Raw genomic sequence first — 12,992 nt, forward strand, 5'->3', positions numbered from 1 at the left:
GCGCAGTGGCCCTATTTCCTGCCTTCACCTCTAGCTGCGTGGTGTGGTTGTAAGGATGGGCCTTTGGTTCTGCTTTGTTGGCATTTATTGGGTACCTACCGGGTACCATGTCCCTGGTGCTTGCCAGAGGGCTCTCAGGGTCTTGGGCCTCCCCGTTTGACCAGCTGGCAGTTCGGCGAGGGGATGTGGGGCCTTGCGGTCGTAGCTGGGGGAGAGGCTGACTCTCTTGGCCTCTGTGTGTGCATGCACACACGAATACTACTTAGCGTGGTTCCTCCTCATGAGGAGAGGAAGTGGCGGGGGAGGGCATTTCCATCAGCATGTGAACCCACTGGCCCCGCGCAAGGGTGTCCCAGACACAGCGGCCTCTTGAGGATTTGGGCCCCCCCGGATGCTTTTCAGAGCCAGCTGGGCTAATTGGGCACATTATGGAGTCCTGTTACGAGAACTTGCCCCCGCATAGAGTCTTCAGATTTTCACAAACAGCCCAACGAAAGAGCATCTTGCATCGTTATCCCATTTTGCAGATGAGGGGACTGAGGCCAGAAGATTAAAGCACGGGCCTCGGGTGAGATCACTGCTGGGAGACAGTCGGCTTCAGCTTCAGGGTTTTTTTTTTTTTTTTTAAGATTTTATTTATTTATTTGACAGAGAGAGACACAGCGAGAGAGGGAACACAAGCAGGGGGAATGGGAGAGGGAGAAGCAGGCTCCCCGCAGAGCAGGGAGCCCGATGCGGGGCTCGATCCCAGGACCCTGGGATCGTGACCTGAGCCGAAGGCAGTCACTTAACCAACTGAGCCACCCAGGCGCCCAGCTTCAGGGTTCTGAGCCCCTGTCACGGGTGCCTCTATTTATTGGGCGGCTGCTATGTGCCCAGGGCCAAGGAGTGTGCTCCTGGGGGTGAGTTATTATCATGTAGTGTTGTGATCTTTATTGTGATCACCAGCAACAACAGCAAAACCGTGGCCTCTCGTTTGCCGAGCACTACGGCGGGACAGACGTTCTGTTCAGAGCCTGCTGTGCAGACAGCTGCACGTGCGGTTCCAGATCACCCCGGAGTGGGTCTCGGACGTTCTCTCTGTAGATGAGGAATGTGTGCTAGGTGAGGAAACAGGCCCAGTGGCTTACCCCATCTGAGCCTCAGTTTTTTATTCATAAAACGGGGTAAGAAGAGTATCTGTTTCCTAGATTCGCATGGCGATTAAACGTAACGAGGGCTGAGTGCTTATGGCGGCGCCTGGCACGCACTCTGCCCGATGCGTGCATTTGACATTATCATTGCTTGTTATTGTCGCTGTTACTGCAGCTGCCCGGAGGGGCTCCCTCTCCTGAGGACCCCTGGCGGATGCCTCTGGCTTCTCTCTTGTTTCTTGGCACCCCGCCCTGCTGGTTCCCACCCCTCTCCCACCCCCTCCCCTGTGGACCCTATAGCCCCTGCTTGCCGGCCTTCCCTCCTGCCCTGCCCTTTGCCTCAGCTGGGCCCTCAGCTGGCCCTCTCCCAGTCATTTGGGGTCACTGGCTGACCCATAACATCTCCTGTTCTTCCCCCGCTGGGCTGTCAGTGACGCAGGATGTGGCTGGACAGGACCCAGCTGTCACCACCCACTCCAGGCAGGAGGCTGAGCTCCAGGGGTGAGCGGGGGTGAGCGGGGCCCTGGGGCAGCTATGGGGTGGGGCGTTCCTGTCCTGTGTGTGGTGGCAGCCGTGGGCCCCCAATCCCTAACCACCCTGCCTTGTGCTGGGGTGGCCCAGCCCTACTTGTCACCTGAAAGGCAGGAGCAAGAGTTCTGGGCACCCTGGGGATTGTGGGGGGTCTTGCTCTCCCGGGCATGTCTCCCGGCTGGAGCCACTTGCCCTTAGTTGGTGGGAGGTCAGCATTGGCTCTGTAATCTGGAGATTACCCACCCCCCCGACTGCAGCCACATGCCCTCTAACCCCTTCCCATCAGCCCATTTTATAGGCGGGGTTTGGAGATGCTCCCTTTTTTTTTGAGTCTAGAAGACAGAGAGTGGAAGAAAGGGGAGATCAAGACCCAGGGAGGTAAATGTCCCATCCAAGAGCCAGGCAGGAGCCCAGTGTATGGGCTCCTAGCATAGTAGCTAAGGCAGGAAGTTGGGAGGAAGGGGAGGGGCCTAAGCCGGGGACCTGTGACCTTCCTGGGGCTCAGTCCTCTCCCACACACACTCCTAAAAGGTTACCTTCAACTGTGGCACCTCCTGGCTCCAGAGGCCTCTTTCAGTGTGCTCTGAAATTTCAGCTGCTTGGACGGCCAGTCCCCCCTGGAGTCCAGAACCTCCAGATGTGGCTTTGAATCTCTGTCCCTTCCAGCTTGCTGAGTGACACTGGGCTGCTCACTTAGCCCTGTGGGGCAACCTCAGTTTTCCTATCTGCGGTATGGAGTTGTGGGTCTGGGCCTCAGTGGAGGACGTTTGCAAGGTGCTCAGGGCAGTGTCTGCATGCAGTAAGCATTTGGTGGTCCTCTCTTTCCTCCTGGCAGGGTGACAGGAGCCCCAAGGAAGGCCTCTCTGCCTTTGGGGCTCCAGGACCCTGGACTCCGAGGGGCAGTGGGAATTGTCCCGTCGGCTGGCCCACCACCTGCAGGCTGCCTGCTGTGGTGTGCGTGGCGTGAATGGAAGGCATGATTCCAGGCATGCTTGCAGGCAGAGGCCTGGACCCGAGGGCTGTGGGAAGCCCACCATTCCCCTGACCACTTTAGACATGCACTCAGCCTCCCTGAGTCAGGCACCAACTTCAGCACGGTGCACATTGCTCGTCGAAGGTCACCTGCTCTACCCTTGGAACCTCTCTGTCCCCTGCTCTTGCCACCTCTGTGGTCTTGGCTTCCCTCCCTCACAGAATCAGGACCCCACATCTTTCCCTGAGGGTCTCCCAGGATGGAGGGTCCCGACATCCCCTCCCTGCTTCACCTCTTATCAGGCTTTCTTTGGGCTTGTCCTCCAAGTCCACTGGGACCATCTGAACTTCCCTGAGCTCTTGTAGTCCTTGTGCTGAAGGACTGTGTTAAAGTCAAAAGGTGCAAAGCCTGACATCCAGCAGTACTGCTTTCTGCTGTGTGGCCTTGGGCAAGTTACTTAACCTCTCTGTGCCTCAGTGTAGAAGGGTAGTTAAGAGCACAGGCTCTGGAGCCAGACTGCTTGCATTCACGTACTGCCTTAATGATATCCTAGCTGTGGAATTTCAGACAAGTGGCTTTACCACCTCATGCCTCAATTTCCCCATTATTTGAGCAAGATAATCATAGGATTCTGAGGTTCAGATTAGCTGAGATGGGCAGCGGCTTTGCACAGTGTCTGGACAGAATTAGCACACGCTGATACCAAGTAGTGATGGCGACGATTTCGATGATGACGCGTTATTAGGACAACAACACAGCCTGAGTATTCCTTTCCACATTGTCTGTGGGCTCTTCCTCTAGAGGAGGGGTCAGCAGACCTTCTCTGCGGGTACTGCAGGCTCTTCAGGCCATTCGGTCTGTGTCACAGCTGCTCAGCTCTGCTGCCCTCGTGGCTTGAAAGCAGCCTGCCAGGATGCAGAGGGATGGCTGAGAGCCAAGCCTGCCTTTGGCCTTGGGCCCCGTTTCTGACTCCTGCCCTGGATCGGTGCTTGTCACACTCTTCGCGGGAAGGATCCACCCGTCTGACTTGCCGTTTGCCCCCGCTTGTCCATGGGCTTACTGCACGTGCCCCCGCTCTCGGATGCGCACCCTGGTTGTGCCCGAGGTTGGCAGCGTGCATGTGGGCTCTTGTACCAATGCACGTGTCTTCTGTGTCCACCTCGTCACAGGCCCGCGGCGTTGTGGGCCTCACGTGGGGCAGCGCTGCCCTGGCTGAAGGTCAGGGACCCAGGAGCCTGCCTGGGCCAGAGGAGGATGCGGACACACGTAGGCAGCTGGGGGCGGGGGGTGGGGTACTGGAGCTTTGCCCATGTCCCGAGTGCTGCCTGCGCTTTCTAACCCTCAGCTGTGTGGCCCTTCCTGCATCTCGGTTCTCAGGGCTTGGGGATGGCCCGAGGGGCGGTGGGGGGGGCGGTGTTTGGCCCCCTGAGGAGCCCTCTTGGGAGCCCCCACGCTGGGAGCTTTACTCATTCATTTAGTACTTATTAGGCACCTCATGTGCTGGTACTTTCGTAGGCCCTGGGAACGGAGCTGTGAGCAAACCAGAAGTATCCCTGCCTTAGGAAGCTGGTGTTCTCCTGGGGGAACAAAGAGCAGGGAAGGAGGAGGGAGAGAGTGGCTGAGGTTGCAGGGGTCCTAATTGAAGTTAGGCCTAGGGAGGGAGATCTCACTGAGAAGCTGACATTGGAGTCAAAACCTGGAGAGAACTAGAGGGCCAGGCATGGGGAAATGTGGCTTAAGAATGTTCCAGGCAGAGGGAATAGTGCGTGCAAAGGCCCTGAGGTGGGAGCTGTCTTGATCGTAGCCCCCACTCCTCCAGGAGGGACCCATGAATCCTTTCCCTGCCACATATAGCTCCAGATGTTTCCTCAACCCCTTCTGGGGTGAGAAGCCTTATCCCAGGGGCCAGTGAGGAGCACCCCTCCTCCTAGCACAGCGGCAAAGAAAATCTTCCAGCCCCTCCTTCAAACATCTCCCAGAATCCCGACCCAGTTTGGATTTGATCCGAGGCTCAGATGCCCCAGCCCCTCTGTCCTTGTGGCCCCACAGGATCTAGGCAGGGACGTGCCAGATGGGGTTCCCTCCTGGATAAATTGCTTTTCCAGCCCCATGTCACCTTCCCGGCAAGTTTTAGGGGCATAATTTATCAGCAAGCCCCAATTTCAGTGTCAGGCACTGTGGCTGGGTAGAAGCCAGCAGAGGTGGGTAGGGGTCTCACCTGGAGACCTTTTTCCTCCTCTGATTTTCTGAGCAGCAGCTCTGGAAGCACATGGTGAGGGCAGGGCAGGCCTCTTCTCCCCAGGTCTGGTTTGCTGCCGTCGCCAGGTGGGGTTGGTTCAGGATTGGCCCCCTGCTTCTCCCTGCCCCTCAGCAGGAAGCCAGCTTGGCCCAGTCTTGTGTCTCAGAACCTCCCCTCCCTGCTGTGTGACCTGGGCAAGTCACTTGACTTCTCTGTACCTGATTTCTCATGTTTGTGTGGGACTGTGCAAGATACCCACCTCATGGCGTTGCTGTAGGGATTAAATTAATTAGTATGCTTAAAACTTTCAGCGGCAGGTGGACACAAGCAATTAATGAATGTTAGGTACTATTATTACTTTGTTAACTCATGTAGAGTTGTGACGCTCTGAGATGTGGCTGGGAAGCTTGTAGACCAAGTGCCTGATGTATTCAGTCTCATGTGATCACAGTGAGCCCACCTTGGGTCAGTTTCTTTCTTGGGGTCTCCTCAATTCTTGCCTTCCTGTGGAACTTTGAGACACACTTGGGGGTCTGTGGGCTCAGCCCTGGAGACCAGCTTCAGGCCCTGGGGTGGAGTTTAATGAGGACCCGGCAGAAATGGTCCCTGAGATGCTCCTTGGAGGGACTTTGCAGGCAGGCATATCCCGCTTATCTCCTAAACTGGGAAACTGAGGCCAGAAAGGTCGTGAAGTGCCTCTCTGCCGCCCCCCCCCCCATTGGGGGCCCCATGGGCCTCTTCCCGCCTCCGTTGGCAGTTGTTGGTACTATCTCACTGCGGCCCTCTCCCCAGGGATTGGATTGTCTGTCTCTCTGCCGCTTTGCTCATTTTGCTTTTGTGTGGAAGAGCTGGGTGGAGAAAATCTTCCTCCTGGCAGACTGCAAAGCCTGCTGATTCCTTCTCACACCTCTGTGCGTGCGTGCCAGATCTTTGCCTGGCAGCCTTGCCAGCGTGATCCCAGAGGCCTGCACCCCCTCCCTCGAGGCCTTTCTTCCTCCTCCTCCTTCCCGCCCTCCACCCCGCGTGAGCACCTGGTGCCTTGTGCTAGACGTCCTCACAGGGCACTGGGAGGCCGAGCCCTTCTCTGCCTTCTGGAAGCTGCCCTTCACCTTGGGGTCAATCCTTTGGAGAGTTGGGGGGTGGTGAGTGGTAGGAGGCACAGAAGCCTCCTTCCTGGTCAGGCACCCACTTCAAAGATGAGGAAACCAAGTCTCAGAGGGTTTGAGTGTCAGACAGCCCCCTCAAGCCATGCAACTTTACCCCACGTTGGGCTTCCTCACTGTTTCCAGCCTCTGAAGTTGATGGGGCCCCTGTTCGTTCCATTTACTCACCTGCTCTCGCCAGCATCTTACATGCTTGGTTTGGAGGGTCTGAAACATATGTTCCCAGCACACCTGCCTGGTATCATCTGATTCTCTTTGCAGAAATAACCGCTAAAAAAAAGAAAAAAGACAACAGAAGAATGACTAGATTTTTATGGAAAAATGGGAGAATTAAGAGAAATGCCAAGAAGAAAATAAGTCACTCCCGGTGCTGTTCTTCCCAAACCTCACCTGTGTCAGACATCACTAATTGACTGCCACACACAGTAGAACTGAGCGTTCTAGTCAGACAAAGCTAGTCGATTTGGGTTGGTACAGTGTGAAGCCAGTCCTGTTTTCTCTTTTGAAAGACTTGTTTCTATCCTTTTTTAATTTTTTAAAAAAATTTATTTATTTATTAGAGCACGAGTTGGAGGGGCAGAGGGAGAGGGAGAGGGGAGAATCTCAAGTAGACTCCCCGCTGAGTGCGGGGTCCCTCACGGGGCTTGATTTCAGGACCCTGAGATCATGACCTGAGCCAAAATCAGGAGCTGAACACTTAGCCGACAGAGCCATCCAGGTGCTCCTCTATCCTTTTTATAAAAAACCTTTTTTTAAAAAAAAATTTTCATTTATTTATTTGAGAGAGAGAGAGATAGCACAGAGGGAGAATGAGAGGGAGAAGCAGGCTTCCCACCGAGCAGGGAGCCTGTTGCGGGGCTCGATCCCAGGACCCTGAGATCATGACCTGAGCCGAAGGCAGACGCCCAACCGACGGAGCCACCCAGGCGCCCCTATAAAAAAACCTTTTAATGTACTTCAAATCAGAGTGTAGCTGATAATCAGGGTACATCTCCTTTGTTCATGTTTAGGTTTTACGCAGAGGGTCACGGACAGTAGGGGCATTTTCCTGAAGAGGGAGGGTTTTGCCTGCAGTTTATCCTTCTGACTTTGATCCGTGCTTCTGTATGTGACACACCGACCAGACCAGGGAATCCCAGGCTGGCCTTGTCTTGGAAGCTGGCCTTGAGCCTCCCAGGCCGTCACTGCCAGCGCCGTCTCACGCACATGCCCTGGTACCTTAGTGCCTGGTTGGCCGACGCGCGGGCTGTGGCTTTTCCAGCTGTGTGCGGACACGGGGACTGGGCTGTCTCCTTTGGAAAGAGGGCGTAACTGCAGAGCTCTGGGTGCCTGGGTGGTGGGGAGTGAGGGACCCAGGCCGTGCCCCACCGGGTGCAGGTCAGCTGGCGATCGGCCCCGGGCATGCCCTCTGGCCACACTGGGCCTCCCGAGCGTGGCCCGTGGCCCGGCGCAGAAGTGAGCACTGGGCAGGGAGCATGTGATTCTGTCCCCTGTGCCCACGACTGTGGAGTGGGCTGGCTTCGCTCATTCACTTCCTGGGCCTCTCGCTGCAGGATGTCGGGCTGCTCGAGTACCAGCACCACCCCCGTGACTACACCCCACACCTGTCGCCTGGCTCCATCATCCAGCCCCAGAGGAGGAGGCCCTCCCTGCTGTCTGAATTCCAGCCTGGGAATGAAAGGTGAGCGGAGGCCTGCGTGTCGCCTGGCTCGGAGTGGCGGCCTCATTTCTCTTGTCGGGACTAGAGGCCTGTGCTGGAGTGGGAGCTGGTAGGGTGTGAAACGGGGGGTGGTTGGGCTGTGCGCTCACCCTTGTCCTGGTGCAGCTGTGACTTGGGGCGCAGATGGCGATGGGCACGGGAGAGCCACGGGGCCCTCTGACGTCCCACCACAGGCCTTCAGTGGTCTCTGGGCGTGTGCCTAGGCAGGACGGGTTGACCACCAAGATGTGGGGGAGCAGGCCTGGGGTGCAGGTTGTGAGGGACATGTCCGCACCGGGGTGCACACGGGGAGCCCCCTTCCTTCCCTCTCTTTGTCCTCCCCTTTTCTCTGAGGCCTTTTCTGTCCCTCAGCTACCAGACGAGGTGTCTGCCCGTTTGCTGGTGTGTGCCTGTTGCTGGGCCGGCTTGGGTCTCCTTCAGTCCAGGTGGGAGGGAGGGAGCCAGTGCAGCAGGATGGGGACCCCAGTGAGGGGAGGACTGAGGTCAGAGGAGGGCCCCAAGATGCCAGAGCTCATAATAGCACTAATTGCTAGGAGTCCTGACGTTGGACACATGCTGGCCCATTCTAGGCTGTAGGCACACGTTGGGGATCCAGGGAGACGGCCCTGCCTGCCGGGAGCCTACAGTCTAGCAGGGGAGATGCACCACAAACACTACACAAGATGACTCCAGAAGGAGGCACATGACCTATGGGGTGGGGTAGGTATTACCTCTCTGGCTGGGATAGCCAGGAAAGGCCTCTCAGAGGAGGGGTGCTTCTCCAGTATGTCGCTGGCCATTTAGAGAGCTGGGTAAAGGCACTCCAGGCAGAGGGAATAGCACATGCAAAGGTCCAGAGATGAGAATGTGCTTGGGGTGTTCAGGGAGGGCTTGAACTTGAAAAGCATTTCAGCAGGCGCAGTGTTTAGGCTGTTTGGTAAAGAGCAGTAGTTGGAGGTGGAGTCTGGGAGTCCTGGCTCTGCTGTGTGTGCTCAGACAAGGCATGGCTTCTCTGGGCCAGTTTTGTCCTCTGCAAACTGGGGAGCCAGTTAAGGAGAGCCAATGGGGAGTGAGTAGGCTGGACAGCTCCCATCTCTGCCCCGGGCAGCCTGGCCGAGTCGGGAAGGAGGCAAGGCCAGATTGAGCAGCCAGAGCGCCGTGGTTGGCTAGTGATGTCTGCCCTGGGTGGGTGATGCGCAGATAACATTACGTGTGTTATCATCTGTGTTGGACCCACAAGGCTCTTTGGATTTGGCTGTGCCCATGAATCAGCTGGGGTTCTTGTTTCAATGCAGAGTCTGACTCAGTAGGTCTGGGGTGGGACTCCAGACTCTGCATCTGCAACCAGCTCCAGGTGGGGCTGATGCTGCTGGTTGTGGGCCACGCTTGGTGATGAGGGAGTGGGGAATCACCAGTACGTTCTCTTCCTGTAAACACAGTTAGTGAGCATTGACTCGCAGGGAGACAAGTCTGTGATTAAGTCCTGCCTCTCCGCGTGCCCTTCCATAGGTGGGCACTTCTCTCTCAGGGTCCAAGAGGGGGTGGTGCGCAGCAGGTGCTCAGCGGGAGGGCAGTAGATGTGATGCCCCGTGTCCTTGCCTCCTGTAGGTCCCAGGAGCTTCACCTGCGACCTGAGTCTCACTCATACCTGCCCGAGCTGGGCAAGTCAGAGATAGAGTTCATTGAGAGCAAGCGCCCTCGCCTGGAGCTGCTGCCCGACCCCCTGCTGCGGCCCTCACCCCTGCTGGCGGCGGGCCAGCCCGGGGGCTCTGAGGACCTGTCCAAGGTAAGGCCTGGCCCCAGACGGGAACTCCAGAGGATCTGGGTTTTCTTCTGTGATCAGACTGGGCGCAAGGTGAGGGGTGGGCGTGCCGGGCTAGGGCACAGCTTGGTCAAGAGGCTGGGAGGTGGGACTGAGTGCAGGGTGTACCAAGGCTGGGCGGAGGCTGGGCCTGGGCTGAGGTTGGCTCCACTGGCCGCTCCTTGGCTGGAGGGGCACCACATCTACCTGGGTGTGTCCAGCCTGCAGGGCCACCATGCAGCCCTGCCCTGGAGAGCTCTTTCACTTGACTCCTCTTTAGAACGGAAAGTGGAGCTGGGATGGTGGGGGGGAGAATGTGTGTAGCTTAAGTGCCTACGGCATGCTGCCATGGGAAGTTCTGCTCTTTCAGTAAATCTCAGGGTAGTTGAGGCTGGATGCTTCTTCGGTGTCCATTTTACACAGAGGAAGCTGATGCGGAGGTGCTGATGGAGGGATCCCAGCCAGCCCCCCAGCTGCCCCTGAAGCTGTTTTACTGTCAGTGCCTGGGATGGGACAGGAACTGTGGCCAGGTGACATGCTCATCCTTGGCCGGCTGAGTGATGGATGCTACCTCTGCCCGTGCTGAATGTTTCCGTTCGGCTTCTTCACAACCGTGGGGACACATGTTAGCTCGTTAATAGCCTCCCAGCTGCGGGGTGAGGTCGGTGCTCATCTTACTGCAGCACTGGTAGGAGTGGGAGCCAGGCCAGGTGATGGAAGTGGCCCACTTGGGCCTGCTGGGTCCTCTTCTCTGCCTGATGCTGGATAGGATTGAATGGTGGATTTCTGGCCAAGGCAGGTCCTTTACTGGGGGGCTGGCACAGAAGGGGTGTTCCCATGGTTGTGGTGGTGACGGTAAGTTAACGTTAAGTGAGCCTGCCAGGCAGCGTGCCAAGTGTGAGCATCATTCTGTTGCATCTTCCTCGCCCTGTGAAGTATGATCACAGATCGTACTTCTTATAGAGGGGCCCCAGCCTGAGGGAGAAAGCCACTCGCCCACGGTCGCTGGGAAGTGGGCACCGAAGGCCAGGCAGCCTGGATCTACAGCCCACCCCGCCCACCAGGCTGTCCTGCCGTGGGCTTCCCCTCTGGTCCCCCTATCAGGCTGTCTGCCTCCCTCCTCCCAGTGCCTGCCGTCCCCCCATTGGCACCTGAGTCTGTGCCTCCCCCTTGCTTCCTGACTGCTCAGTTTCCTGGGAGGGATGTTGCCGTTAGGAAAGTATTCTCGTCCCTAGGTGGGTCTTGGACGAGAGGCGAGTGGCATATGTGTGAAGGGACGTAGGGCCACAGGGAGCTTTGATTTCCTCCCTAGGGACTGGAGCCCCAAGTGGGTTGTGCCCCCTGCTTCTGTCCAGTTCTGCCAAGAACAGGCCGACAGTTGTCTCTGGCCAGCCCCCATCAGGCCTCTGCTGCCCACCCAGACCGGCCTCTGGAATAGTGGCTCAGAGCCTACAGGCCTTTGGGTTCTTCTGAGGGTCTCTGTGCCTTGCAGTGGCTCTGTGATCCTCTGCTTGTCCCTCTTCTTGCAGCTCCCTGGGAAGCCTTAGTCTTTGTGTCCGTTTCTGTCTCTGTGTCTCTGTCTTCTCTTCCTGGACCCTGGGGCTCAGGAGAGTAATGGGCCCAGCTTTGGGGCCTGCCTGGACCAAATACTGTAATTGCTCCAGGCTGCTTGCTAATAAGAATATTTGGAAAGTTTGAGCAGATTTTGGGCAAGGGAAGAAGCCAGGGGAGAACACAACTCTGAAAGTGTTCAGATGTTTTTTGCGTCTGCTTTGTGGAATTCAGCTGGATGCATGAGACAGGAATTCAGTGGGATTTTTTTTTCAGCCCTTCCCTGCCCCCCAACACCAGCTGTGTTTCTTTTTCGTATAAAAATGTTCTGTTTTATACTGCTTCCCTGCCCTTGAGCCTCTGGAGTTCTGTGGTATCAGGCTTCCTTTGGAATTCATCAGACTTTGTTTTAGGTGACTTTAGAGTCATCACACACAGAACCATTTCTGAAAGTCCCTTTGTCTGTTGGGCCTCTGTTGGCTGAAAGGGACAGAAAACCCATGTCAGACTAACTTAAGAATGAGTCCTGGCTCATATAACTGGAATCCAGGGTTTGTTGACTTCAGGCACAGCTTGATCCAGGTGCCATGATGTCACCAGGTCCGTCTCTTGGGTCTGCCATCTTCTGCGTGGTCTTGGTGTGTTAACAAGAAGGCAGTTTGTGACTCCAGGCCTTCCTCCTCCCGTGTTCAAGGCCATCATAAACGGAGAGCTTTCCCTCCATCTCCACATTTCCAGTCATAGCTGTTTCCCTCCTTGCCTGCGCTTGTGGGCCTTGTCCATCCTGGAGCCCCTCACTGTGACTCCCTGAGGCCGGCCCTGCCCCTGCCTGAAGCTGGGACCAGGGGGAGCGACCCGGCCACAGGGCTTTTGCTACTTCTGTGTCTTTAAATTTGTACAATGAGTTTTCTCTTCTGTGTTGGCCTGAATTTTACACCAAGGGCATTTGATGGGGAAAATGGTGCCAATTGCTACCTGGCGACCGACTGAGTGTGGGTTTGTTGTTTTGCTCCTGTGGCTTTGGGCTGAAGTGAAGGCCAGCAGCCATCGGGAGAACCATCTGGAGGCCCAGTAGCCAGGCTCCCTTGGTCCCATTCCTGGAAAACTCCCTTACGAAGAAAGCTTTCTTTGCCCCTGGGTGTGCATCCTCTTTTTCAGTCGAGGTGAAATTCACATAACCTGAAATTAACTGTGAAAGCGAACAGTTCAGTGGCATTTAGTACCTTCCCAGTGCTGGCCCTGAGAGACCCCACACCCATTAGCAGTCACTCCTCATTCCTTCCTCCCCAGACCCTGGCAGCCACCAGTCTCCTTTCTGTCTTTTTGGATTTGCCTGTTCTGGATGTTTCCTATAAATGGAATCCTGTAAAATGTGGCCTTTTCTGTCTGGCTTCTTTCGCTCAGCATCACGCTCTTAAGGTTCATCCACGTTTTGGCATAGATCAGGGCTTTTCATTCCTTTTTATGGCTGAATCACGTTCCATTATATGATGATCCACATTTTATTTGTTCAGCCATGGATGGACCCACTTGTGCATTTTTGGTGGGAATAAAAGCTAAGCCTGAACCTCAAGTGACAAGAACCCATCGAAGAAGATGGGTCTTACCCATCAAGAAGTTAAGGAAAGGTTTCCAGCAACTTTTCCAGTGGTTCCCAGCAGTTGCCAATTGCTTCATCTAAGCCTTGCACCGACCCTGCCAGCTTTGGGATGGAATTTCTTTTTGCTAGTTTTGCTTTTGAGAACTATTCCTGCATTGGGGTTCTGTTTATCTTCCTTCTTGGTCCTGGTGGTAGATCAGAGAGGGGAGGGGAGATGTTTCTTACAGCAGATAATGCTCCTGGGCTCCAGGACCCACTTCACCTGCCACCTTTTGTCTCAGAACCCTGAGAAATGACTGAGT

At 56.0% G+C, this 12,992-nt stretch overlaps 1 protein-coding gene across 8 annotated transcripts in view; it reads left to right on the top strand.

Moving 5' to 3' along the window:
- Positions 1-12,992, top strand: part of NCOR2 (nuclear receptor corepressor 2) — a 212,453-nt gene that overhangs the window by 66,061 nt on the left and 133,400 nt on the right. For all 8 annotated transcript variants that reach the window (XM_035016825.1, XM_035016826.1, XM_035016829.1 and 5 more), the window contains exons 4-5: positions 7,593-7,720; positions 9,347-9,524. In XM_035016825.1, the coding sequence (XP_034872716.1) occupies positions 7,593-7,720; positions 9,347-9,524 (306 nt within the window). The remainder of the gene's footprint in view (positions 1-7,592; positions 7,721-9,346; positions 9,525-12,992) is intronic.

This window comes from Mirounga leonina, unplaced genomic scaffold (genome assembly GCF_011800145.1).
Source record: "Mirounga leonina isolate KUSES-001 unplaced genomic scaffold, KU_Mleo_1.0 Mir_171, whole genome shotgun sequence".
In the NCBI taxonomy this organism is placed as follows: domain Eukaryota; kingdom Metazoa; phylum Chordata; class Mammalia; order Carnivora; family Phocidae; genus Mirounga; species Mirounga leonina.